The 25,619-nt window shown below is 59.9% G+C and overlaps 1 protein-coding gene across 3 annotated transcripts in view; it reads left to right on the plus strand.

Moving 5' to 3' along the window:
- The window catches only part of NAV1 (neuron navigator 1), a 75,689-nt gene that overhangs the window by 28,891 nt on the left and 21,179 nt on the right, over positions 1 to 25,619 (plus strand). For all 3 annotated transcript variants that reach the window (XM_063356414.1, XM_063356416.1, XM_063356415.1), the window contains exons 5-6: positions 17,423 to 17,525; positions 21,012 to 21,377. In XM_063356414.1, the coding sequence (XP_063212484.1) occupies positions 17,423 to 17,525; positions 21,012 to 21,377 (469 nt within the window). The remainder of the gene's footprint in view (positions 1 to 17,422; positions 17,526 to 21,011; positions 21,378 to 25,619) is intronic.

Here is a 25,619-nt window from a genome sequence, read left to right on the forward strand (position 1 = left end):
TCTATGGGCAAAGGGTCTTGGGAGCAGAGGTGCCGGTGTACAAGGGATCCGTTGGCTCCTGGTAGTGGTGGTTTCTCTCCCAAATAACATGCATGTAGACTTGGCATGGGGTTAAAATCCTGCTCGGCCTGGAGAACATGTTGTGTGATCGCTGGCCAAGGGGAAGCACCGGCATTTGCCTGGCTCCCCGCCGCAGACCTGAGTCTTTTGTGCCTCGGGCTGTACATAGCTGGGGGCTCACAGATCATCAGCGCGTTGCCTTTTGGCAAATTCCGTTTTGATGGCTCAGCCCGGCTTGATTTAAGGCTGGATATATCACTGTCTGGACCTTCTGTCTCCTACTGTCGAGTGGTTAAACGCACCCAAAAGCTGTCTGCATCCTGACCCCGCGGGGAGCAGCAGGACCCAGAACAAACCGCAGACATCCCGCTCCTCGGTCCTGCGCCGGTGGTGCTGCGAGCACAGCTGTGTTGGGGCAGCAAGGGTTCCTGCCCTGCGTGGTGTCTCAGCCTTTCTCCCCAGGATTTTGTCCTGTGTCGGAGCACAAAAGACACGTCCCATCAAGCCGCCGTCCCCAGCCAGCACAGCCGCTAGGGAGCCGTTACAGCCTGACAGAGCTACAGCAGCCTGCTTGGTTTTACCTTGGAGACTAGAATGTCCCCCAGCGGTTTCAGGGATGTGGGAGGGACAGACCTGGTGTCCTTCAATGCTCCAGGCTGAGCACAGCAGCTGTCTGGGGACTGTTTTACCAGCAGACCAAGACCCTCCTTCCTTACAGGCAAGAACTTCTGGAAGAGGGCAGATGCTCAGGCATCAGCACCTTCAGCCATCTCCTTTTCATTTCCCTAAACCATTTTAGCTGTGCTTTTGCTGCACTGTGCTAAACGGTGTCCCGGCGCTGCTGGAGCGTTAATATCCATCATCCGGCCGCGGTCTGTAGAGCACTCAGAAATTTTGTGCTATTTTCAGTTAGTTTTCCAAGTTGAGCTTATTGGCTCATGGGCATCTGCTCCCAGATGGAGAACATGTGGCCGGTTCCTGCAAGGGGAGGGGAACGGCCCCACTCATAAAGCAGCATGGGGGATGAGCGAGGGAATCTCTTCCTGGAGCCTGCGAGATGCTTTCGGGGCTGTGCATAGTGGGGCCTGGAGGCTGGGATTTTAAAGCTGCTCTGAAAACCCTCTGCAAGCAGAATTTGCGTGGCAGCGTTGCTTGCGGTGGGAGGTCGCCTCCCGTCAGATAGCTTATTAGTCGTGGGGAAAGTACAGTAACCTGGGGGCAGGATTAAATCTCAGCCTAGCTGCTGTTTGCTCTGCTGTGTGCTTCCCAGCCCCGCTTACTTCTGAAAGCGAATAGCAAGTAATAAATTTTCCGGGGTGATTTCCTTGGCAAATAGTCGTTGTGCTAAAACTGGTGAAACTCTTGGGGTTCCTGAAAATCTTCCTGCCTTGAACAGGCTGTGTGAGCACTTGCAAAGTGTAACAGCATGCAAGGAGGAGAGAAACCCACGTCTCGGATTCAAAAGTAAATTTGCAAAGCAGCTTTTCCAGCCTCGCATTCCCAAGTGGAGCGTGTTAACGTGTACTATGCTGCTGTGCTGCTTTCCAAAACCAGCCGCTCCGCAGCGGTGACCAGCGGGGCGAAGCCGGGCTCCCTTTCCTCTGCTCTGGGTTTGCTCATCGCTGTGTTCAGGGGGCAGAGGTGCTGATTTGTTTTGTTGCTAAGATTCTCGTTGCCTTTCTGGGAATAAAGCAAATTTTGTTTGGTTGAGGTTCTCTATAGCTTCAAAGACAAATCAAATCTGGGTTGCCAGCTTCTTTTTGTATTGCAAGAAATGCCTGTTTTCCATCCCAAACCATCCATGTGCTCAATAGCACATCCTAGACAATGGCTTTAGAAATCAGACGCCTGCATTTTGGACCCACAGTGCTGAGGCAACGCCAAGCAACGTACGGGGTGCCAGAATTCATGCACATGGGGAGAGAGAAGAGGGAGGAAGAAAAACTTGCTCCGATGGGATGTTTCCAAGGAGATCGTGGTAATGATCTTCCATTTCCATATAGCTTTTCCTCCCCTGCGGAGCATTCTCGCTCGTAAGCAGACGTTACACACACGTCCTGCGCAGAGAGTGCAGAAGCTGTCCTTAAAATGCACATCGTGGTGGGGAAGCTCTCACGCTGCGGAGCGGGGTCAGCCTGGTGTGGGAGCGACTCCTGAAACTGCGGGGATGCTCAGGGACACAGGATGTCCCTGTCCCTTCGGCAGCACCCCGCATTCTGCATCTGTAGCCACTGGGCACGGCATGCTGGTGTAGGGAGAGACCTTGCTGCTGAGTAATGGTGTCTGGGTACGTCTCAGTCCTTCCCCAAATCAGTGTTGCATGTGGGACATGCCTCACATCAACAGCGTCCAGCTCAGAGACGCGCTGTGGCCGGACACGCTCTGGCACTCGGCTCGTTGGAGCAAGAGCCCTGTTACAAGCTGTTCAGGTCTCTGTGAGCTCAGCTGGGAGCAGCAGCTGGGGTTTACGGTCAGTGCCAGAGCGGGCTGTGTCCCACGCCGACATGCAGGGTGGTTTTCCTGGCTCCCCCATCCCTTTTTCCCCAGTTGAGGCTGGCTGCCGTGCTGGGGGAGCTGCGTTAGCCCAGGGAGGATCGCAGGGCCCTGCAGAGGGTCAGCGAGGCTGCATCCACCGCCGGGGGTGTGCGGGAGGTTCACTAATATACGATATTCCCTCATCCTTCTGAGTGCCTCTCACTTTCCAAGAGGAGGAAGGCAAGTCTGGAGCACTGCTTCTCCCCTGCGTGGAGATGGGTTTGCAAAAGCCACAGTTTCTTCCGCTTTTTTTTTTTTCTTCCCTCTTTTCCTGCCCCGGAATTTTTCCCTGGCCTGATGAATTTTTAAACAGAAACATGGTGAGGAGAGAACAGGAGAGAGAGGGAAAACCCAGGAGAGGACGTAGGGGAAAAAAGTCTGTTTTCAAAACCAGAGTGATTTCAAGTGGAAGTGAAAGTTCAGGGTGTGTTTTTAATTTTAAAATTCCAACTAATTTTAAGTCACTGTATTGACAGGAGGAAATACATTTCCTAATGCTCTTTTTAATAAACACCAGTTTTACAAGTAGAAGCTGTTGGTTGAAAAATGCCATGGAGATATGGAAGTAAAAGGCAACTGCTGTGCCCTTCAATTCCTCCCTCGCCATGGCGGGGGTCGGTGCTCCCCTGAGGCGGGGGGCTGAGGCTGGGTGGGGGGACAGACTCCCCCACGGATGTCACCATGCCCCCCAGTGGTTGCCTGCCCGTGGGGGACAGCAGGGTTGGTCACCTGTGTGCAGTAGCTTTGCACAAGGGCAGATGTGGACAGAGGTGGTTCCTTGCCCCTGTGCGTGGGGAGGCGGTTGCATGTCAGCGTGGCACCAAGCAAAGGCAGGGCTTTGGGTGAAACAGGCAGAATTCAGCCCAAATCGGAGCTGTCCGGCTCTTTGCCCTCCAGCTGGAGGACTGGCTGCTTAACGCTGAAGAAGGTGAAGGAGGCAAGAGGAGCATGGGGATGGAGAGGGGAGGTGGAAGCAGGCGAGGGGGCTGGCTCGCACAGCTGGGCATCACCAGGGAGCTCAAAATCTCATCACCGGGAGGGCTTGTCCTGCACCATAAAATCGGGTTTATGCCTGGTGCTGCTGCGGCACCTCCTGTACTTCTGACCTGCAGAAGTCACCCAGAGACTTTGAGTTGGTGACGTAGCTGTGAGATACCGTGCACACCTCTCTGTGCCGAGCTTTGTCCCCTGCGGAGATCTTCCCACGCCATGTCCCACTGATGCTGAGGCAAGAGCTGAGCACCCGTGTTGGAGACGGGCTGCTCTTGCTGCTCTCGCTGGGGTTGGGCTGGTTTCTCACAGCTGTCAGCTTGGCAGGTAGATTGAGCGTTGTTAGAAAAACAGCTTAAATCCATCTCCTTTAAATTTTGCAGAGCAGAGAGATCTTCTAGCACATCTCATTGTATTTCATGCTGGAGCAGAAAAAGAAACATTTTATGGTAATTTTTTCAATGACTTTCCAATTATTTTTTTTCTTGGTGAACTGTCTGCAATCACTTACAGTGTTCCTGAAGGGATTAATTACTCGCTGGAGCTCATTGTGTGTATTTCATATTCAGAACTGTTGGATGCGATGCCTGGCTTGGATCGAGCGAGGGGTCACATGGCATTTCTTTTTTCATCCTTTTTCCCCTGTTCTGTTTTATCTGTCAGGCTCCTGGTGTGAGCGCTCCCAGTCGCCGATTCGGTGGTCGCTCGGTCAGTACGCCGCACGTGATCACAACCGACTTCCCTGCTCTGCGCTCCTTTGTCAGGGGGAAGCTCAGCCAGAAGAAGACAAATCGCTTCCTTGTTTGAGTGACTTTTGGCTGATGCTTTCCCCCAAGCTGTAGTATTGGCTCAGATTTTTCCTGCAGCGGTCGTGGCTCTGGGCTGTGCATCAGCAGTGCTTGGACAGGCCCCCGGAGCAAATGTGGGGAGAAGAGCTCAAAGCACATTGCAGCGCCTCTTCCCACGGTGGAGCGGGCTTGTCCAGTGCAGGCAGCCATTGTGTGGAGATCTTAGAGGGGATAAATCCTAGCGGCAGTGCTGCCGGAGAGCCCACTGCGCCGTCCTCGGAGGGTTGCAGTCCCAGGAGGGCACTGCCCGCGGGACAGCCGTGTGCTTGGCGCTTTGGTGGCGCGGGGAGCAGCATTGTCTCCAGTTCAGCGGGGGGGATCCCAAACCAACCAAGCCGGGATGTGTAACTCGACGTGCTCTCGGCAGGCTTAAATGGTTCCTGCAGCACACGGGGGATGGGACTCGCCTTCGAACCCCCTCACAGCGACGAGCAGCCGCTCTCCTGTTTAATATCCAAGCGAGTCGATGTGCCTGGGGGCTTGTGGCCGCTGTCACCACGCGTCACTCAGCCCTTGCTGTCGGTGGGTGTGTGGCGAGGGCGGTGGCGGGAGCTGGCACACAGTGGAGAGCCGGGATCTCCGCTGAAATCCCTCCTGTCAGTGCTGATGCCTTTTTCAGAGTGTTTTCTGCCCTGCCTGGCACTGCCAAGCCCACAATAAAATTAGGACTTGTGCGGTGGAACAGCAGTTCTTTGCGTTGAGTCCTAAAGCGTGTCAGAGTGCCCTTGCCGCAAGTCAGGTGATGGATTTGAGGTGAAGAGCACCCTTCCTCTGTGCTATCCCCCAGCCCCACTGGCCCAGTGGGTGCCTGGGCAGGGGTGCTGTGGGCTTTGGGGTCCCGGGGAGGAGAGCGGGGACCAAGTGGCAGCTCCCATGACAGTGGCACAGAGCTTTCTGGTCCCAAGCATCCCCTTCCCTCCTGCGGCACACCCAGATTTCCTGAAGGAGACAGGATCTTCCTTCTCTGCAAATCGCCTTTGGTGGGATAAACACAACTGCTGCTCAAGAAAACCTTTTCCTGGTGGTGAGGACCCACTGAGGGCACTGGGAGAGGTGGGGCAAGTTGGGAAGCAGCCGGAGGATGGCGTGGATCTTGCCACCAAGCACATTGAGCCCTCGCCCCTGCGCTCCCAACAGGGAACCGTCAGGGCTAAGAATAGACAATTTATTCATATGCATCCCTCTCCCTGTGAAGGGTGCTCGAGGCACTGCGCAGCAATTAAAACAAGTTCGTAATAATAGCGCCGGCAGATCAGCAGCGCGGATTCTGGAGAGCTGGTGGAGGATTTGGTGGTGCTGAGGATGGATGGCAGGAGACCGGCGCTGCTGACCTCCCCGGCGGAGATGCAGCATCTCCCCGGCAAGGGGACGTGGGGCAGCAGTGCAAGGCGGCAGGATGAAAGCCTGGGTGTCATAGCAGCTGCTGCGGTGGGTGTGGGGCTGCAGGAGGAGCAGGGTGGAGGGGGCTGCGAGGTGGGGAGAGAGGTGCATGGGGCTGGCTGGCAGTGCTCCCGGCTCTGGTGAGGGGAAGGCACCTTCCTGGTGCAGGTCCGGAGGAGGAGATAGTGGTGCTGGCAGAGATAATGGCAGCGTTCATGGGGTGCACAGTGTGCTGCTGGTGCCATGCTTTACCCTCCCTTATGGCGGCGGGGGGTGGCCCTGGGGGAGCAGGTACATGGGGCAGGAGAGCGGGGTTCACCTGTGCTAATGTGGGTGAGTCCCGGCTCTTCCCTGAGTTACCGGATGCCTTATCCCACCTCGGGGCAGGGACACAGAGCTGCTGGTTCCAAATGGTTGCATGGAGGGTCAGGGGGATGAATGCACAATTTTGGTGGGTTGCTGTCAGAGCCACGGTGTCCTCTTCCCACAGACCTGCCACTCGCTGTGGGCCGGTTTGTCTTTGGGAGAGCGGAGTGGGTTTGCTCGGGGATGAACATGACCTGGACAGTGTGCTGCTGATGGGGCCGACCAGAGGGATCCTGAAACATGCAATGTGCATGTCAGTCCTCAGCCCCGCCTGGGTTGCTACTGCAGACGCGGCTACAATTTTTGGGGCATGAATCTTGCCCTGGTGCCTGGTAGGACAAGCACCCCCGGGCACCCTGCCAGCCGGCAGTGCTCACCCACCCCACTGCTGGGGGACCGCAGGTGGAGGGAGACCCTAAGCCTTGCGGGATCCCGGTGATCGTATGTGCAGGGCACTTGTTTCCGGCTCTCTGCAGGCTGCTGCGTCGGGTGCCAGAGTGAATTTGGCACCTGGCCCTCCTGCGAGGCTGGGGCAGGGGGAGAAGAAAGGCTGAGCCCTCCCCGCTGCCCGCGCCACAGGCAGGAGATTCAATTACCCCGGCGCTCGCACAATGGCCGTTTATCTCCGGGAGCAAAACCCTGGTAACCGTCAGGGCAGAGCGTGAAGGGCTGATTAGAGGGTGTGCGGGGAAGGGTGCTGGGGTCGCGTGCAGCCACTTCCCTTCCCATTTCCAGGGCTTTCCATGGTAATGGCTCCTATTTTCCTCTGTTGTTAGGACGTCACTCACGTGCGGCTCAAACGACATCTGTCAAAACATGTCCCCCCCGTCCTTGGGGCTCCTGGGGAAGAGGGATCTGTTGGCCCCATAATGAGCCTGACATCAATTAATCATCAGCCTTAAAAATTAGCATCGTGGCAGTACATGTTGGAGGGAAACGATTTCCCAGATGGAAGCAAAAATAACCTCGGTTATCTCCCTCTTCCCGCGGGAGGTGGCAACAATAGATCCACTAACGAGCCTGGAACTCGTTTAAGCTGGGTTCGCCCCCCAGGGCTGGGGGAACCTGAGGTGCGCTGCCTCCTGCCCTGGCTTGAGGTGCTCTTGGGGGACCCCCTTGTGCAACGGTTGATGACCTTCCCTGGGGTCTGGTCTTGCCCACAGCTGGACCCTCATGGGCTGGTGTCCCTCGGGCTTTGCAGAGAGCTGACAAGCCCCTTCCTGAGGCTGGAGGTTTGGAGGAGGGCAGCACCACAGGGGTCTCATTCTTTTGGAGCTCATCCCCAGGCAGCACAGGTGGGCCAGGATGTGGGTTCAAGGTGCCTCAAGGACATGTCCTGCTCCAAGCTGTCCCTTGCACCTCTCCAGGGTGGCAGCTCTGAGCCGCGCCGATGCCTGCGGCAGCTTGGTGAGTGCCTTGCCGGCTCTGATATTCAGGAGCTTGGCAATGGGCCGGAGGTCTCCAGAAATCCCTGTTCTGGGAGGTGACTTGGGTACCTTCTCTGGAGGTTCACAGTGACCTGGTCTTTGTGCCTGTGCCATGATGGGATTTTCCATGTTCAGAACTCTCTCTCGTTCCCGTGTGAGCTGTAACCTGAGTGAACAGCTCTGCTGCCCGTAGTCCTCTGCAACTTTGGTTTCCCAGCCCTGCTACTCGGCGAGATGAAGAGCCACTGCCTTCCTCCAGCACTGGCTGCCTTTTTGGTCCATCTTGGTGGCTCTGATAAGCAGCTCAGCACAGAGCAGCTCTGCAGGCTGCAGCTGGTGGTGGAGCCGGGGAGGACATTTTGCATTCTTGCTGGAGACGCATGAGGGCTCTTTGGCTGATCTGGTGATGGACAGACAGACCAAGTGTCTACCAGAGCCCAGCTGAGGCCGGGGAGAATTGTGTTTGCAACGCATTGCTCTGCACAAAGCTCGCAGTCACAAGGCGAGGGGGACAAAAGGCTCCCTGTTCGCTCCGTCCCAGTGGGTGCAATTCCAACAGTTAAAAAGCAAATGTGAGTTGTTTGTCTCTGTGAATATAAAGCTTCTCCAAGCATGGCCGTATTCTGGCTGGGAATGGGGAGTTTGGCTCCGCTAATGACTCTGTTCTCTCTGCAAAACGGAGCCAACTCGAGCCAAGAGCTACAAGCCGGGCCCTTCCCCAGCGGCCCTGGTCCGGGGACGTGGGCTGAGGAGGGGATGGGCTCCTGGGGCTGAGAAACCTGGCCTGGGTGCCCAGCAGAGAGCAGCGGGGAGGGATGAGCGTGGGCACCTCTGCCTGTTGAACCCAGGGGTGACTGCCACCTGTGAGTGTCCTGGCAGCACCTGGAATCTTCTCCTGTGCCCCAGGGGTTCGATGCCCTCAGCAAAAGGGAGCCCCAGGCATGGTAGGCTGGCTCCCTCCAGTCATCAGATCTGCAGATTTGGGGCATCTGACTGCGAGTCCAAGGGCTGCTGTCACAGATCGGGGAGCTTTTGAGTCGTGTCTCTCCAGACCTGAGCTTGAGTGGCTGCCCTGCTCCTGGGAAGCCTGTGAATCCCCACAGCGCTGGGTTTTTATTCCCAGACCAACCGGAGAAGGAAGGGGATGGGTGCATGTGGCTGGAGGTGGAATGGTGCAGGGTGCCATGCTGGCGATGTGCCCGGTCCTGGGCAGCCCAGTTGTGCTGGGGAGGGGGGCAGGCAGTTGTGAAGCCGCTGTGGGACCTTGGGGAACAACTGTAAACCACGTGCTGCAGCCGGGCTTGGGGCACGGACACATCCACACCATCGACATGGAGGATCCTCAGCAGTAACGGGACCACTGAGGCGGTGCCAGTGCCTAAAGTGGAACAAATGCTGTTTGTGGCCGTCTGTGTGTGGCTCCCCTGGAGGTGTGTGGTGCTTAACCCCCACGTTCCTGGCAGCTGAGCCGCGCTGAGCACAGCCCACGGGCATCTCCACCTTTGCCCAAGGGTCTCCCTCCTCCCTGGGTGCTTCTGCATTCACCCCATCCTCCCCATGGCTTGCTCGCCCTCTGGGCTACGGGGGCTTTGGAGAAGGGTTGTGCACAGCGAGGGAGGGTACTCATGGGAGAAAGGACGTGGTTGTGACTGGCCATTGGCCCTGTGCCCTCTGTCATGCTATGGGATCCCTGCAGGGAACCCAGTTTAGTCTTCAAGATGCAGTCAGAAGTGGGTGCAGGATTCCCCCTGCGCTCACGTCCCCTCCTCCACCAGGCAAAGCCTGGAGTGGGGGCTGGCGACATCCCCAGATGTAGGGCACATCTGGAGGGCATCGAAGCAGTTAAGTGAAGGGCTGATTTGTGCTATAGAAACCCACAGTTCCTTCCTTTGATCCTCTGAATCAGCCCATTGCCTCCGTCTCATAAAGCCCCATTTATCTCCGCTCTTCCCAGTAAGTTTGAAGGCGGTCGCGGCTCGTGGCTCCTCGGCAGCAGTGAGCTTGCCTGGCTTTCTCTTCCGCTGAAGCAGAATCAGGTGAAATCTCTATGGCAACTAGCAGATGACAGCGAGTCTTGTTGCCTTGGAAATGAGGCAAGGCAAAAAAAAACCCACCCGAAAAGAGCCATCTGGAATTTTGAATTTCCACAATGTCCGACCCGCGTCTGGTGACGCGTGGGGAGTGTGAACCCGCTGCTGCCGGCTGCTCCGGGGCCTCCGAGCCGGGGCCCGTCTGCACCTTCTGCCTTGCCATGGGTTGGATTTTTTTTTTTTTCTCCCCCCCTCCCTTTCTGGCTTTTTTGCTTTTAGCGCAGGGTCAGCAGCATCGCCTTGAACATCTGCTGGTGGCTGCGTTAAAGGTGTCGTGTGCGGAGCATTTGGGGTGCCTGAAGTCCCCGGGCTGGGTGCAGCTGTGCCACCTTGCTGGCCAGGGCAGCTCTGGCACCCCAATAATGCTAACCCCCGGGACCAGCCTGATCCCACTCTGCAAGGGCCCCAGCTTAGGGCAGACCCCAGGTGTGGTGACAGCTAGTGACGCCGTCTCCATGTGCCTGAGGCCACGGGGCTGTTAATGGGGGAGTTTGTGTCACCCTGCATTTCTGCTGCCATGTGTGCGCCAGTCTCCAGAGGCTTGGGACACCCCTTGGTGCATGGATCCGGCCCATCCACCCTCCATCCACAACCCCACTCCTTCCCAAACTGCAGAGATATTTCTTCTGGTTTATTTTGGAGACCTGTGTTGCTGGGGATGGAGTTGTTGGGATGCTCCCAGCTCCTCCCATGCTTTTCGGGAGCAGCTTTGGAGGCAGCTGTGTTGCGGGGGCATGCAGTGCTGTGCGCAGGAGCAGGGTCTGCCCTGACATGGGGGATTTGGGCCTCTCCTGGCTCGTCAGCGTGGGGGAGCGGAGGGCGGCGCGGAGGTGGGATGCACGGAGCGTAGAGCAGCTAGAGGCTCTCACTACTGAAAAAGGAGCTGTAATTTGGATGCACAGGTGGGATGGTTTGGAGCCAAGCGCAGCATCCATTGAAAGAATAACGCGCAAATGGGCTGGAGGCCCGGTCAGGATCTCTCCAGCGGGTTCACTTGGAAACTTGTGTATGGGAGAGACCAAATTAAGTAGATTTATGGCTGCTCTAGCCTGAGAAAGTCTGAATCCCTTTTAAAAGCTTGGCTCGCTGGAGCCAGACGGGGTCCAGGCTCCAGGTCTCTCAGCCCTGCCCTTGTTACAAGCAGTGATTCGCAAGGCTTAGCAGCAGCGATCGCCCCAGAAGTGCTGATTCGGCTGAAATCCCGGCCTGTCACTGCTGCGCTGCTGCTAATTTTCTGCTCTCACCTGCCAGTGGGGAGCTGATGCCCTCCACACAGTGTGGGGCTGCCCCAGCCTGCGCTGCCTGTGCTGGATGAGGACGGCTGCAGTGATGGGGACAGCTGCGGTGATGGGGACGGCGGGTGCAGGCAGGGGAAGGGGCTTCCTTCGCTGTTGCAGCACCTTTGGAGCCTCCCCCAGAGCTGTGTTATTTTGCAGAAGGGTCCAGCGAGGTGTGAGACATAGGGTAGCCATGCCAAAGCGGGGCTCTGCCACCTCTTCTCCTCCCGCTGTGTACCTGTAGGGCTCCTCAGGAGGCTTGGGCCACGTGTGGCGCACACTCTCCCCGCCGGCGCTGCCCACTGTAACCCTGTTGCCTCCCCCAACTTTTCCTGCTTGGCCTTTCCTTCCCCTGCCAAGGGCGAGCGCAGGACGCGCTGGGCTGCATCCAGTCTCCTCCCCGCACAGGGCTACGTGCAGGGCGGCAGCAAGCAGGGAGCCCAGCCTGCCCTGGCTGGATCAGGGATGGGGTCCTGTCCTCAGGTATCTGCAGCATCCCCTGTGCGTCCCCTGTCCCTGTTTGCAGGAGGCTGTGCCTCCGTGTCCCCGGGGAACGGTGCCTCCCGCTCCACCAGCCCCAGGGCTGCTGCCTTCACCTGGGGGATGGTGGCCACGCTCCTCCCCATCGGTCTGCCCAGGGTGTTTCAGAGGCGCCGGTCAACCATCCGGATACCCAGGTACCACGTTACCAGGGTGCTGGATGGCACAGGGCTTCCAACCCTGTCCCTGCCCCTTGGGAAGCAGGACCCCGCCTTGACACTGCTGCAGGAGACACAGAGTTGGCAGCTAGCCCTCGGCTCACACCAACAAGCTCCTGGCAATTAAAGAAATTAAACTACGGCGAGTGCTAACGAACCTGCTGCCTTCTGATGGGGTGGGGCAACAGGTTTGCAGGAAAGGGCGAGATGTTCTCCTGGGGCACCGGACGTGCTCTGCCCAGCCGGGCTGCCCTGGGACATCTCCTGAGAGAGAGGAGGGGTGTTGGGGGAGTCCCAGTACATTCCTGGGGGCAGCACACAGGGATTGCAGGGATAGGTCTGGGCCAGAAAATGAGGCCGATGATGGAAGCAAACACTGTGGACCTGGCAGTCACCCCACAGAGTCCTGTTAGCCATCCCTGCTGCTCATTTAGCCTGTTTGGTAGCTGTTGGCGGGGGGAGGAAGAGAATTAATAAGCCACAGGGAGAAGGATTGCGGGTTGTGACCATCCCCCTGCCCAGCCGTCCAGGAGCGTGAATCAGAGCTGGATGTAAGAAATGCAAGATAAAGCCATTTTACTCCATATGGAAAGACTCCGCTGTCAGTGCGCCAAGACGCCGGTAACCGAATCGCACACTGCGGGGTGCAAGCTGGGAACCCGCCGGACTCAGCGAGGTTTGCACTGGGCTCGGGGTCTCGGGTCTCCCCTCAGGCCGGCAGCCTGCCTGTGGCGGGCTCTAGGTGCCAGAGTGGAGGATTTGCAAGGAAAATACCAGCAAAAAAACTGATGCCTGGGCTGATTCATTCATAAACGCAGCTGGGAGCATGGGCTGAGGCAGCGCGGTGGGAGAAGAATGTATCTGTGCGAGGGTTTGTGAAGCCGGGGAGCTCGGCTGGGCTGGAGGAGTCTCACGGCCCCGGGAGAATGGTTTTTATTGCAGAGTTTATTAGTGTATTTTTCAATGTGCTGGAAGGAATTGAGCAACCAGTTAAAAATGTTTCAGAGCCTGGGGAAATTCGTTGCAGCTACTGTGTACTAGGAGCCCACCTTAATGACTCAGAAACACCGCGAGGTCTTTTATAGCAAATTCCTGCTTGCCATTAAAATCTTTACTGGGTCACCAAGAGTCCTTCCCGAGTCTGATCTTCTGAAACAAGACCGGTTGGGTCATGGTGGGGCAAGGAAATGTGTATGTGAGTGTCACGCTCATGCCGAGCATATGGACACAGTCGCAGATGGTGCATCCGTGCAAGCCCAGCATGCTCCTGCCGGTGTTGGTGTCGGCTGCTGCCATCCTCGTGCCCGCACATGTACACGTGGGCAAGCGTGCACGGTCGCAGGCACAGGCCTGCACACGCACACACGCACCTTTCTGCAGGCGGAGAGGGTTTTGCTGCCATGTGGCCCGCACATGAGCGTACGCATGATGCAAGCAAGCGCTCGGGCGGCACACACACACGCGGGTTTCTGTGCCAGGGCACATGGGGCACACGTGTCCCATGGACGCGGCTCTGCCTGGCCTCAGCGGGAGCTGTTGGCCACATGCTCCTTTGAAATGAGCTGTCACGAGCCGTTTGGAGTTGATGATTTCCTCATTCCTTGACGTACTTGGCCACGTCGGCAGCGCCCCGTCGTGCAGGCGGAGGAGCTGCCACTGCTCACTCTTGGAAGTGATGGGAAGGGCTGGACGTGAGCACAACCTGGAGCTGCCTGGTCTCCTCTGGCCCTGGCTCTGTGGTGCCTGGCACAGCCAGACCCACAGCACCTTGCCCTGAGCACAGCTCTCTCCTTCCTCCTCCTCCTCTTCCTCCTCTTTGGCTGCCTCCAGTCCTGCATCCCGCCTCACCGATGCTCCTTCTCTCGGCAATGGTACCTGCTGCTTCCCTGGTTGTGCAGGGCAGGAGGCGGGTGCGACGGGCAGCGCGTGAGCCGGGCACCCACAGTGCTAGGTGGCTGCGCCTGATCCTCCGTGGTGTAGCAGGCAGTGCTGCCCCATGTCTGACACAGAGGCAGGCGGGAGAGCGCTTGCAGACGATGGGGTGGTCGGGGGTGGGCTAGGGCTTCAGTGCCTCAGTTTCCCCCTGTGTGAAGTGGAGCCATATTGTGCTCAGTTAAGAAAGGAGCAGCAGTGCGGATAGGGGGGAGGAGAGCTGTGCAAGCATGACTGCAGGCAAGGACAGGACAGAGTCTGGCAAGGGCATGTTAGACCCAGCCTGGAAAAGAGGAGAGCGACTCAGGTGGTGGGGCCTGGTGGCCTCCCTGCACAGGGCTTGGGGACAGTGGCTGCGTCTCGGGGCTGCCTTCCTCTGCGTGGCAGGGACAGGGGAGCACATGGCCAGAGCCAGCGTCCCCTTCCCTCTGTGACGGCAGGACGGAGCCTGCGAGAGCAGCGGGGAGCTGTGGACAGGGCTGCAGGCCAGCCTGGAGCTGGGGCGGAGGGGACGGACGGACCCCGAGCCTGCAGCCTAGTCAGAGTGGGGAACACTGGGGGACACGTCCCAGCCGTTGCTGCCGGGGCAATGAGCCTGGCTGAGGCAGGGTGTCTGAGTGACCCTGCCACGGCATGGGCTGAGCCGTCCCTGCTGCTCCCCGCTCCAGCAGCTGGAAACATCTGCTGCGGGAAGCTTGCTAAATTGATGCGGGGAGGAATCCAGCGCGCTCCTGCTGTTCCCACACTCCAGCCTCTCCCAGCGGCTCCAGTTTCGGCTCAGCTCTGGCATGCTGTGGCTCAGTCAGCCCCCGGCCCCTCGCTGCACCTGGAGAACAGGCGGCGGGGGGCCCGTTGTCACTGCCCCGGCCCAGCACAGCGGGGACAGGCAGTGGCACTTCAGTGCTGGCAGCAATGCAGCCAGCAGGACGTGTGCCGGAGGTGGGCAAGCAGCTCCTCGAGTCCCAGTTTGGCCCTTTCCCAGGTGAGAGCTGCTGTTTTTCCTGGGGCATCTCCAGTGGTTAGAGCGACCTGGACTGTCACCTAAATACTGGGGGCTAGGGGAGCAACTGTGCCAGGCACGGATGGCCGACGGTGCCACAGGTGAAGCTGGGGATGGGGGTCAGTGCCATCGCCTTGAAACGCCAGGGCTGAAGCACCCTCCTGCCCTCCGCTGGGCACCCAAGCCCTGGATGCTGCTTCTTACCTTGGGTGCCCTGGGGGTCCTTGCTGTGTGGGGTGCCCCAGCAGCAGCAGCAGTGCAGGGGAGGTGGCACCTGTTTGCCAGCCCCTCTGTCAGGGTGACTGGGGACACAGCAAGTGCTCACCCCAGCCCTGGGGGGGCTGGGGGTGGCTGTAGCAGCCCCGCTGGCAGCGGCGCCCAGGGAGGAGGCAGTGCCAGGCCCAAGTGATGGCTTCGTGCCCAGGGGATGGCTGCGGGTGGCCATGGGGGAGGCAGATGGGGTGTTTCTGGGAGGGAGCCGTGCCCGGGAAGAGCACGCTGATGGGCTGGCAGGGGGGTGGGAGCCGCTGGTGGCACCAGGGAACAACGGTGGCTCTTCCATCCCATCCTGCTCCATCGCGCCCCAGCCTACAGGGACGTGGTGCTGCCGGGATGTGTGTGTGTGCTGCCTTCTCTGGCGGTGGGAGCTGGGCTCAGGGTGGACGGCACCCACTGGACATGGCCAGGGTGGAGGAGCTGAGGGTGCCAAGTCCTTCCCTTCATGGACCCACCTGGGGACACTGATGTGTGTTTTATGGCTCTTCCCTAAGGTTTGGATGTGCCTCCCCTCCAAAATCTTCCATTGCCCTACAGACTGCACGGGTGGCAGCAATGGGCTTGGCCTCACGTTTCTGCCCTGCCATTTCAAGCCTGAAAATTCATCTTTCCTGGCAGCCCAAGGGCAGGACCCGGCAGCTTTGAGGTGCCCCTTGATCTGCCAACACGGCTCTTTCTGCCTGCCCCACCACAGGGACACAGAGTCCCCTTGGCCCCAGCCACAGGGCAGGATTGGTGCCGGCCTCCGGCACGAAGGGCTCCTTGAGCCTCCTCTGCACCCCAGCTCTGTGTGTGCAGCCCCCTCTGCTCCATCCCTCCATCCCTCTGCCCTTCTGCCTGCACATCCCTATCCTCATCCCCGCTCCTGATCCCACTGCAGCTCTGGAGGCCCTGGGGCAGACCCTCTTTGATGCCTTTGATTAACTCTTTCAACGTGCACAGGCCACAGCAAAGATTTACTACCGAGTTCATGATGTGCCTCCTGCTAAGCCTTGTTCTGGGAGCTGGACCAGGGCAGTTGGACACACGCAGGGCTGGGCATCCTCCTTACGTGATGGCGTGTGCTGGCCGTGTTGGGTGCCCTGTGGGCTCACCAGCCCCCTTACCCTCATCTACAGCCAGCTTTAACCTGCTTGATTTCACCTGTCTCATCGGGGCTGTTACTGCTCGTCACCACCTTCCAGGGTCATGTGTAAATTAGAGCTGCTTCACCGGTTTGAGGTGCTCCTGCCCGGGCCGGTGAGTGAGCAGAGCCCGGGGATAGCGCAGCATCACCCTTGGGTGCTGCCTGCGGCATGTCCGGTGGCGCGGTTGGTGTGTGATGGGGACGATGGGACACAAGCCCTGCTCGTGCGCCAGGCTCTTGGCTGTGCCATTATGGGGAGTCTGCTGGGGTGCGTGCTGGCGGTGTCCCCCCGGTCCCCGCCACCTGTCCAGTTTACACGGTGCTGTTGCAAATCCCAAAGTGCTAGTTGCCACGTTACATTAGGAGGAGCCACATCCAGCATCCTTGGCACCCACTGTCACTGCAGTTCAATGTCAAGCTGCATCTGAAAAGCTTGAAATCGGGGATCAAAGCCGCAGCGGCACGGCTGTTAGCCGCCGGGGAGGCACACGAGCGGGTCAGGGGTGAGGGGGCTGGAGCTGTGGCCCCAAGCCCAGCAGCGCTGCAAGGGCTGTGCCAGGAGTGACCCCCCTCCTCTGTGTGTGTGTGTCCATACATGTGTGTGTGCGCACGTGTGTGGGTGTCTCGGGGCTGTGTGGCTGTGTGTGTGTTTGCAGGTGTGCATGCACGCGTGGATGTACATGCGTGTGTATGCACATGTGTGCACAAGTAGTTGTGGGGTGGGTACACGCGTGTGCACACGTGCAGGTTGGGGGTTGCACATCTGTGCGTGTGCGTGCACGCCCGTGCCGTGGGTGTGCACACCCGGAGAAGCCCCAGGGCAACCTGAGCTCGGGAGTTTCCAGCCCTGAGCCATGCCCGTGGGAGAAGGTCAGTCCCACTGACTGCTCCAGCCCCCAGCAGAAGCAGCCACCTCTCCTCGGGCAGGGGCGGGAGCCTCGGCTTGCACCACTCCCTGACATCTCCTTGGCTCCTGCCGGCTCCACGCTGAGTGGTGCTGCTGCGGAGCACCCCCAGGGCCTTGGGGACGCGGGGCCAGGTTTGGGGATGTTCTTCCAGGACAGCTGCACCTGCACAGCCCCATGGAGAAGGGTAACAGTGCTTTGGGATTGCCTGACTGTAGCTGGCCTCCTGTCACCTGTGTGGGTCTTGTGGCCCCACTTGCCGCTGCCCAGCTCATCCTTTCTGGAGCAGACATCTCCATCCCAGCTGCAGCACCCTTGGGGGTGGCATTTTGTGGTGGTGCAGCTCCAGCCCAGTGCCAGCCCTGCCCTGTCCCCTCCCAGCGGGCAGAGCGAGAGCTGGGGGCCACAGCCGTGGGCAGAGGGGTGTGGGAAGGGGCTGGGGGGCACAGCTGTCGGCAGAGAGGTGCCGGAGACATTCGTCCCTTTAAAGCTGCCGCCTTGTCTCTCCACAGACCCCGAGTCCCAGAGGAAGAGGACAGTGCAGAATGTGCTGGACCTTCGGCAGAACCTGGAGGAGACGATGTCCAGCCTGAGGGGCTCTCAGGTGTCTCACAGGTGAGGACCCGACACCGGACCCCCACCACTCCTTCCCCACAACCAGTGTCCTTCCTGGGGCGGCAAGGGAGGCCAGGGTGGCCGGCAGGTAGCTCTGCTCCGAGTGAGGGCCTTGTGGGTGGGAGGGAGCCGGCTGTGAGGACCTGGGGACCCTGTGTACAGTGGCTTGGAGAGATGCCCCCAGTTCCGTGGGGTGTTGTGCGTGGGGCTGTGGCAGAGTCCTGTCCCTGGCAGTGCTCTGGGCCCAACACTGCCTCGCGTGCCCTGGGACAGTGGGGATGGGTGGTGGTGGCACAAGGGGGAGCTGGTTGCCCCGAGACTCCAGGCAGGGGGTAAGGTCTGTTCCCAGTGATTGGGTTGTCCCCCATATGGGCAACCAGAGGTGAAGGTGTCCCCTGTGCCTGCCCAGGTTTGGACCACAGGCTCCATCTCCATCTGTGAATCAGTTTCTCCCTGTATAGAGGTGATGATGGAGGAACCCTCAGAGAGACCTGACCGAATGCCTGGCAGCCCATGGGCAGAGGTGGGGTGCCCTGCCCAGACCGGGGCTGGCAGCACCCCAGGGTTGCAGCTGGGGCTGGGGCGATGGCGGGGCTGGGGCCAGGGGGACCGCCTGGGTAGTGAACCAGAGCAGAGTGTCTACCCGTGTTCAGAGGTCTCTCTGACACCAGGCCCGCCGTGCCCCCCGCCCCGGGTCTCTCATTTGAGACCACTGCAGGGTTACTGCTCTGCTCTGGGTGTGCTCGGGGACTGTGCGGCAGCTCCAGCCTCCTGCCTGGGTCCCTGCTGGGGCCGGGGGCAGTGGGTGGGGAGGGGGCTTCTCCCCAGGGCACCCCCCGAGCTCCCACCCTGCTGGTGCAGCCACCTTAAGAAGCTTGGGCTTTGCAGAGAGGCTGTGTTGGGTGTGAGCCAGTCGGGAAAGCCGAGGATGCGGCGAACATCCTTCTCCTGGTGTTTGTTGCCACCTCGCGGTCTCCCTCCATCCTTCTTTTTATGTTGGAAGGGACAAAAAGCAGCAGCTTCCTCCTCCCTCCCCTTCACCCCCCACTCATCGTTCCAGACCTTCCCCCTGTTGCCTGTCGATCAGCTTTGTCCAGGACGAAGCAGCACGCTCGATTCAGCTTTTCTTAACCCAGAAGTTCTTCTAGACCTTGCTTGTCCTTGCCGCACTTTCTGGATCTTCTCTGAGCCGGAGGTTAGCAGAGCACTGGGGCAGTGGGATTTGCACGGGGTCACAGCAATATTCCTGGAGCTGATGATCTCCTGGAATTATCCATTACAGCTCTGCCATCCCTTTGCTCAGCACAGGAGCTGGTTTGCAGCCTCGTGCTGTTCACTTGGCGTTTGCTTTACGTTTGCTCGGCATTTGCTTTGCTTTCATCTGTGTCAAACTTCACCCGCCGCCTTCTCGCCCCAGCGCTCAGCTCACATCCTCCGTGAGCCCCGGTCTTAGGGAAATAGGACAAGGATATTAAGGGTGATTAAATTAGCATTGCAAGTGGGTTTTGACTCTTCTCTGTCACTGCCTTTTCTTGAGTTATGAGTACACTGTGTGGCAGAGGCCTCAGCCAGATCCCTGCCACGGAAAAAAAGGACTATTGATAGCCCAGGGATGCAAACCCCTGCGTTCTGTCCCGTAAGCAGTTCTGAAATACCTGAGGATCTTCCCTCTTATCCCATGGCAGCTGAGTTTATTTGGAAGCTTAGTCTGCCTCCGAGGTGAGGGCACTCATCCACCACCTTATGGCAGCCTGCAGCAGCCTCACAGCCCTGCATCCCTCCAGGAGCACCACCCCGGTTGTGAGCTGGATTTTCCTTTACCAAAGCTGTGTCAGCTCTTCCCCGGTATGTTGTAATTACACATGTACCCACTAATTCTGCTCTTGGGAAAGCTTCCTACAAGCCTGTCCAATACGGATGTCATCCATGGTCCTCTGGATGTGCCCCGTATCACCAGTGTCCCTGAAGCTGCTTCGGACTCTCTCTTTATTCCTTCCACAAATTATTCCTCAAACTTCTCTTGTTCTCCTCACTGTGATCTTCCATCCAGCAGCCGGGAGCTCAGCCTTTGCTGTTTCCTCCCGAGGACACAACTTCATTCCTGAAAGACGTCACCGTACTTCTGGCAGCCTTTGCACCCGGCTGCAGGGTCAGACGAGCTTCCTTGGGGTCTTGGTTTAGTCCCACTTGGAGACGTGGTTTGCATCTGCTCCGAGCCGCCGGCAGAACATCCTTAAATACCCTTTGTGCTGCCGACAAAAACTAAACCCTTTTAGCTGCCCCTTTTAGTTCCGCTTTAACAAACTTCCTAGTTTTTTATGTAGTTCCCTGTTTTAAATTCAATACTGCAGACAGGGTTTGGCTTTTGGTGCTCCTGCAGGAACGTTTAATCCAAGCTAGGGAATAGCTCACTGATAGTAATGTTTGGAGCCAAGTTGAGGGCTGTGGGTTCCCAAATAGCTGCTCCAAGAAGTAATCATTTTTGGTGTCTAAATTTAGTCTCAGCATCACTCCCTGACATGCCGTTTGCCCAAAATACACCCCAGGGGTGAGGGGAGTAACTGAACTCCCCGTTCCTGATGCACTGGCAGGCTCTGGGCTGGCTGGAGAGCAGCGCACTTGCAGGCAGCCCCATGGGGACAGGCAGCCCTGGGTCGGGGTGTCCCCTCCTGCCCAGACATGGAGGTTCTCTCTGCAGGGGTTTGGCCTGAGATGCTGATGCAGGGACCTGGTCCGTGGTTTGCCGCTTGACATCCGGCCTCTGCTCCCCGGCATGGCCTGCTGCCATGCCCCCTGGGATCGGTGTGCCACCACCACCCCAATTTGTCATATCCCAGATCTGGGGCAATATCGGGGTGCAGGCGTTGAAATGCTGGTGGGAAGGTGGCTGAGGGAGAGCAGTCCAGGCACAGGGGAGCGTGTCTGGGCTTTCCGCTAAAGGCTCCCTATTAAGTGGGGTTCAGCACGGCTCAGACTGGGGCCGGGACCAGTCTCCAGAGAGGTATGGACGTCTCTCCTGTGGTGTGTTTGCAGCCAGCCCTGGTGGCATCCCCAGCTCCTGCACCGAGGTGGCTGTGCAGGGAGCATTGCCTTTGTGGGGCGGTTGGGGCTGTAGGGAGGCACAGACCCACCATTGCACCCCACGTCCTGCTCCACAGTCCCTGGGGAGAAACAGGCACCACCAGACACCGGTGGGTGCAGGTGGTGTGGATGTCCCAGTGGGTCCTGGAGTGTGGGATGCTGTGATGGCACCAGGCAGGGCAGGAGGGGACCGTCCCCTATCATCTGAGACACAGGGGGTCCAGGACAGACAGCGTCCCTCTGCCCACACTCCTGGGGGCCTCTCACCTTACCTGGGTGTCTCAAAATGGGCAGGTTTGTTTTCTGAGAACTTGCAGCCCTGGTTCTGTCTGGGTGAGGCACAGCACAGACCTCCGCTTCCAACCCTGCCCTGCCCTAACCCTGCCCTGCACCCCGTCCTCGCAGCTCCCTGGAGATGACCTGCTACGACAGCGATGAAGCCAATGCCCGGAGCGTCTCCAGCCTGTCCAACCGCTCCTCCCCGCTGTCCTGGCGCTACGGCCAGTCCAGCCCGCGCCTGCAGGCAGGGGACGCGCCTTCAGTTGGGGGGACCTGCCGCTCCGAGGGTACCCCCAGCTGGTACATGCACGGCGAGCGGGCACACTACTCGCACACCATGCCCATGCGCAGCCCCAGCAAGCTGAGCCACATCTCCCGCCTGGAGCTGGTGGAGGCACTGGACACTGATGATGTGGAGCTGAAGTCAGGCTACATGAGCGACAGCGATCTGATGGGGAAAACGCTGACAGAGGATGACGACATCACCACGGGGTAAGTGCCCGCGCCGGGGCTTGTGCCCAAACCAGGGGCCTCCTGGAGGTTTCACCACCTCCTGTTCGGCTGGGAGCAGAGGGGCACTGGGCGCAGCAGGGGTGGATGGAGGAGCACATATGATGGCCAGTCTGGCTGGGTGGATTGTGTCCCTGCATCCCAGGAGATGTTTTCCCTGTGGTGAGGCAGTGTAGCCCTTGCGGTGCTGGTGACATTGGGCCAGTGGGCGTTGCTTGGGGCCAGTGAGCCCCCGAGCTGGGGTGTGCTGCTCTCCTGGCATGTGGGAAGTGTCCGGCTTGATGTGGGTGTTCCCAGAGCAAGGGGCTGAGAGGCGCGTGGTGTGTGGCTGCAGGAGCCCTGGGCCAGAGCCCTGCTGGGGTGAATACTGCTGCTTTCAGAAGCGCTCTCCCAGTCTACACCAGTGGGTCTGAGCTGCTGTCTCTGACCCTGACACTGTGGGGGTGTCCTGTGTCCTGCCAGGACTGCTGGTGGCCCGTGGTGGGACAGGCTGGGTCAGATCTCAGCCCCCCAGCAAGAACGGGGCTCCGAGGTGTCATTGCTGATGGGTGGCACCGTGATGGAGAAGGGTGCACTGCTGAGTGGGGTCCCCTCCTGTCGGCCTCTGTTCTCCACCTGCAGGGCCAGGGGCATCTCCTGCCGAGTGGGCACAGCGCAGCACGCCCAGGGCTCACATTTTCTTTCCAGATGTGTCCAGCTCCTGCTGCGCTGTTGAGATGCCCCTGGCTCTGGCGAGGGTCCAGGATTTCAGCATGTTGGAGGTTTCCTGTTTCAGCACAGGAGAAAATAAATAACTCCGGCATTTGAGTTGTCCCAGAGCAGGAGGAGGTATTTGGCCTCCTGACAGTGCTGCTTGGGCCCTCCTGGGGCGACCATAGTCACGTCAGCTCGTTGCAGAGCAGAACACAGCCTGTGGCTTCACACCCATCCTGGGGGCCAGCGCTCCTGAGGTGTGTCCTGGAGGTGCCTTTGACAGCTAGAGGGACACACACTGAGGGGTGCCTGTGCTGGCCTCTGCCCCTGTGATGCTCCAGCGTGCTCCCCGCGGGCAGGTGGGATGGCCATGGGGGGCTGCCCAGTGCTTGGAAACAGGGTGCCTTGTGCTGGCTCAGCGTGGACCTGTCTTGGGGACTGTAACCCATCACTTGGTAGCCAGAGGTGGCATGTCATCACCTTCTGCCACCAGTGACCAGACTGTGGAGCCTCATGGTTGACAGGGTGGCTTTGGGGTGCCCTGGATGGCTGGGGCCACAGTGGGTCTGGCTATAGGGGGTGAAGGGCTCCACTGCTCCCTCTCTTCTTCCTCGTCTTGTCTCAGAGCTGCTCGTGCAGATGGATAACCTTGGGGAGCCCTTGGCTGTGGAGGCAGTGCTGGGAAGGGTGAGCCGGAGCATCGCTTTGTCTCCATCAGCCACTGAGTGGGGCAGAGTGCGGGCAGGGGGAGCCCTGGGGGGACCTTCCCCGGGCTCAGCCTGCTGCCCTGGCAGCGTCCGCTTCTCCCCCTGGGAAGGGCCAAGCCTTGGGGATGGAGCCCGGCATGGCTGAGCCTCCCGCAAGGCCCTCACAGCCCTGCAGTCCCCTGGTGTGGGTGAAGCTTTCAGTGCCATGGCACTGCCACAGCCGGTTGCTGCAGTCCCTGTTCCTGCGCAGGGTTCCCAGCGTGATACCCTGGATGTGCCCCGAGAGAAGTGTCCCGTGTCCTGCCAGTGGGTGCAGAGAGGGGCTGGTGCCCTGTGCGGGGTACCCCTCCCCAGGGATGGGGGACGCTGGGGTGCCCTGCTCAGGAGCCTGAGCCAGGGCAGGGGAGCAGGGGCATCCCCTCCTTCCCCGAGCTGGCCAGGGCGAGGAGCCACCTTGCTGTCCAGGAGCACTCATCCCGCACAGCCCCTCAACCAGCACAGCCCCTCATCCACGCAGCCCCTCATCCCGCACACAGCCCCTCATCCACGCAGCCCCTCATCCCTCACACAGCCCCTCATCCACGCAGCCCCTCATCCACGCAGCCCCTCATCCCGCACACAGCCCCTCGTCCACGCAGCCCCTCATCCCGCACGCAGCCCCTTGTCCACGCAGCCCCTCATCCACGCAGCCCCTTGTCCCGCACACAGCCCCTCATCCACGCAGCCCCTCATCCCGCACGCAGCCCCTCATCCACGCAGCCCCTCATCCCGCACACAGCCCCTCATCCACGCAGCCCCTCATCCCGCACGCAGCCCCTTAACCAGCACAGCCCCTCCTCCACGCAGCCCCTCATCCACGCAGCCCCTCATCCAGCCTCCTCGGTTGGCTCTGACCTAGAAAGCAAATACCGCCCCAGGCCCCATCTCCCCGTGCTGCTAATGCACCGGGCAGGAGCCGAGTGCTGCAGATGGGGCCATCAGCCCCCGAGCCCGGGCCACCAGGCCAGCGCCTCCCTGCACCGCACCGGCGCACAGCCAGGCTTGTAGGGCAGTAGGTCAGAGCCAGCTCGGAGGATGCAGCGGCACTTCCCCCTCGCAGACGTGCGGGGCCATGGGATAGGACTCGGCATCCCCATGGCTTGCTGAGGAAGCAGCCTAGAAGGAGAGAGGGCCAAGGTAGGTGAGGCACGGCCAGGGCGTGGGGACTGTCCGTGGGGGTCTCGGGGTGAATCCGGGGGGGTGGTGGTTGGGGTTGAGCCTAGCCGAGAGGGCAGTGGGGGTCCTGGGGCCCAGCTCAGAGTGGGGTTGGTATGATGAGGTCTGATGGTGAGAGCAGGGATCGGCTGGGGACACCTCAGCCCCCAGAAGTGTTTCTGTATCAGCCAAACGTGCCAGCATCCTGGCTCCTTGCCCGGCTGTGCCCACCTGCTTGCGGCCACTGGGCCGGCACTTGCGGCTCCCATCCACCAGTATGACCTGCTGCCGGTATTGGGGGGTGGAAAGTGCCCTCCCTGTTTGGCAGCGAGGCCTTTCTTTTGTTCCCGGTGTCACTGTATCCTCCCGTGCTCCACAGCAGGGCAGCCCTCGGCTGGTGCGGACCCGGCACAACCAGGGCAGCCCCACCGAGATGTCCCCCTGCTGCTGCCGGCACCGTGGTGTTTGAAGCGCCTGGGGCAGGTTAACACAGCAGCATTCACTGGGATGGTGCTGCTCTCCTGCCCTGTCCTGCCTGTCCTTGGGGTCTGGGCAGGGCGCAGGCAGGGGCAGCACGAACCCCTCGGCTGTTTCCACTGGGAAATCTTCGCTCCCTTCCTTGGCCGCTGTCGAGTCGAGACCACTGGCACCACTCAGCATGCTGCTCGCTGTTCCCTGCCCCTGATGCCAGTCGCCAGAGGGGTGAGGTGCTGCCGGTGATATTTTCCCACCCTGGCCAGGCTGGGGATGTTTCCCAGACCCTGGAGGTCACCCCAATGAGGTCACCCCACTGGAAGGTCTACCAATATGCGGCCACCCACTGCCGAGGGACCTCCACGCCTGTACGGCCACAGCACGGTGCTGGGGCCATGATGCAGCAGTGCGGGCGCCTTCGTGTGCAGACCTGCGTGTGAATCAGGCGGCAGTGGAGGAGGCAGAGAGCGGGGATGTTCAAGCCAGGTTTTGCCCAGTTTTGTCTCAGCCACGTCCTGCATGTCCAAGCGGTGCCATCTCCTCCACGTGGAGCTGCCGTTCCCTGGCAGCGCAGTGCAGCTGCGTGTTGGTGCTTCCCCCCGTGCGGTGTGTGCTCGGGGACCTGATGTGAGCGGCTCTGGCGGGCACTGGGTGCTGGCGCAGGAGCGGGTGAGTGTGCATTACCCCCGGGTGTTCCCTGGGGCCATCCGGGATGTGGTGAGGAGCGAGTGGGGTGCTGAGAGGCTTGGTGAGGAGCGAGTGGGGTGCTGAGAGGCTTCGCTGCGGTCAGGAGCTGGTGGGGTGCGCTGGCTCCCACACCCCAGCCCTGCCTGCCTGGGGCCATGGGGCTTCGCCCCTCCCACACAGGACAGGATCCTGGGCTGAGGGCATGACAAGAGTGTCAGCTCGTCCCTGCTTTGCACCACTCTGCCCCGTCTCCTGGGCTCGGAGAGCGCCCTGCATGGTGTCCTTTCTGCCACTGTTCTTTTGTCAGGCCCTTTGTCAGCTGGTCCGTTCCCCAGTCGCTTCCCCGCAAACAGTGATGCTGCCATGAGGGCACTGGGGTGCTCTGGGTGTCCCTGGAGGGGTCCGTCGGGCCACCGCACCTATTGCTGAGGGCTCAGCAGGGTCTGAGCATCCTCCCGTGGTGCTCCTC

The sequence above is a fragment of the Chroicocephalus ridibundus genome, chromosome 20 (assembly GCF_963924245.1).
Source record: "Chroicocephalus ridibundus chromosome 20, bChrRid1.1, whole genome shotgun sequence".
In the NCBI taxonomy this organism is placed as follows: domain Eukaryota; kingdom Metazoa; phylum Chordata; class Aves; order Charadriiformes; family Laridae; genus Chroicocephalus; species Chroicocephalus ridibundus.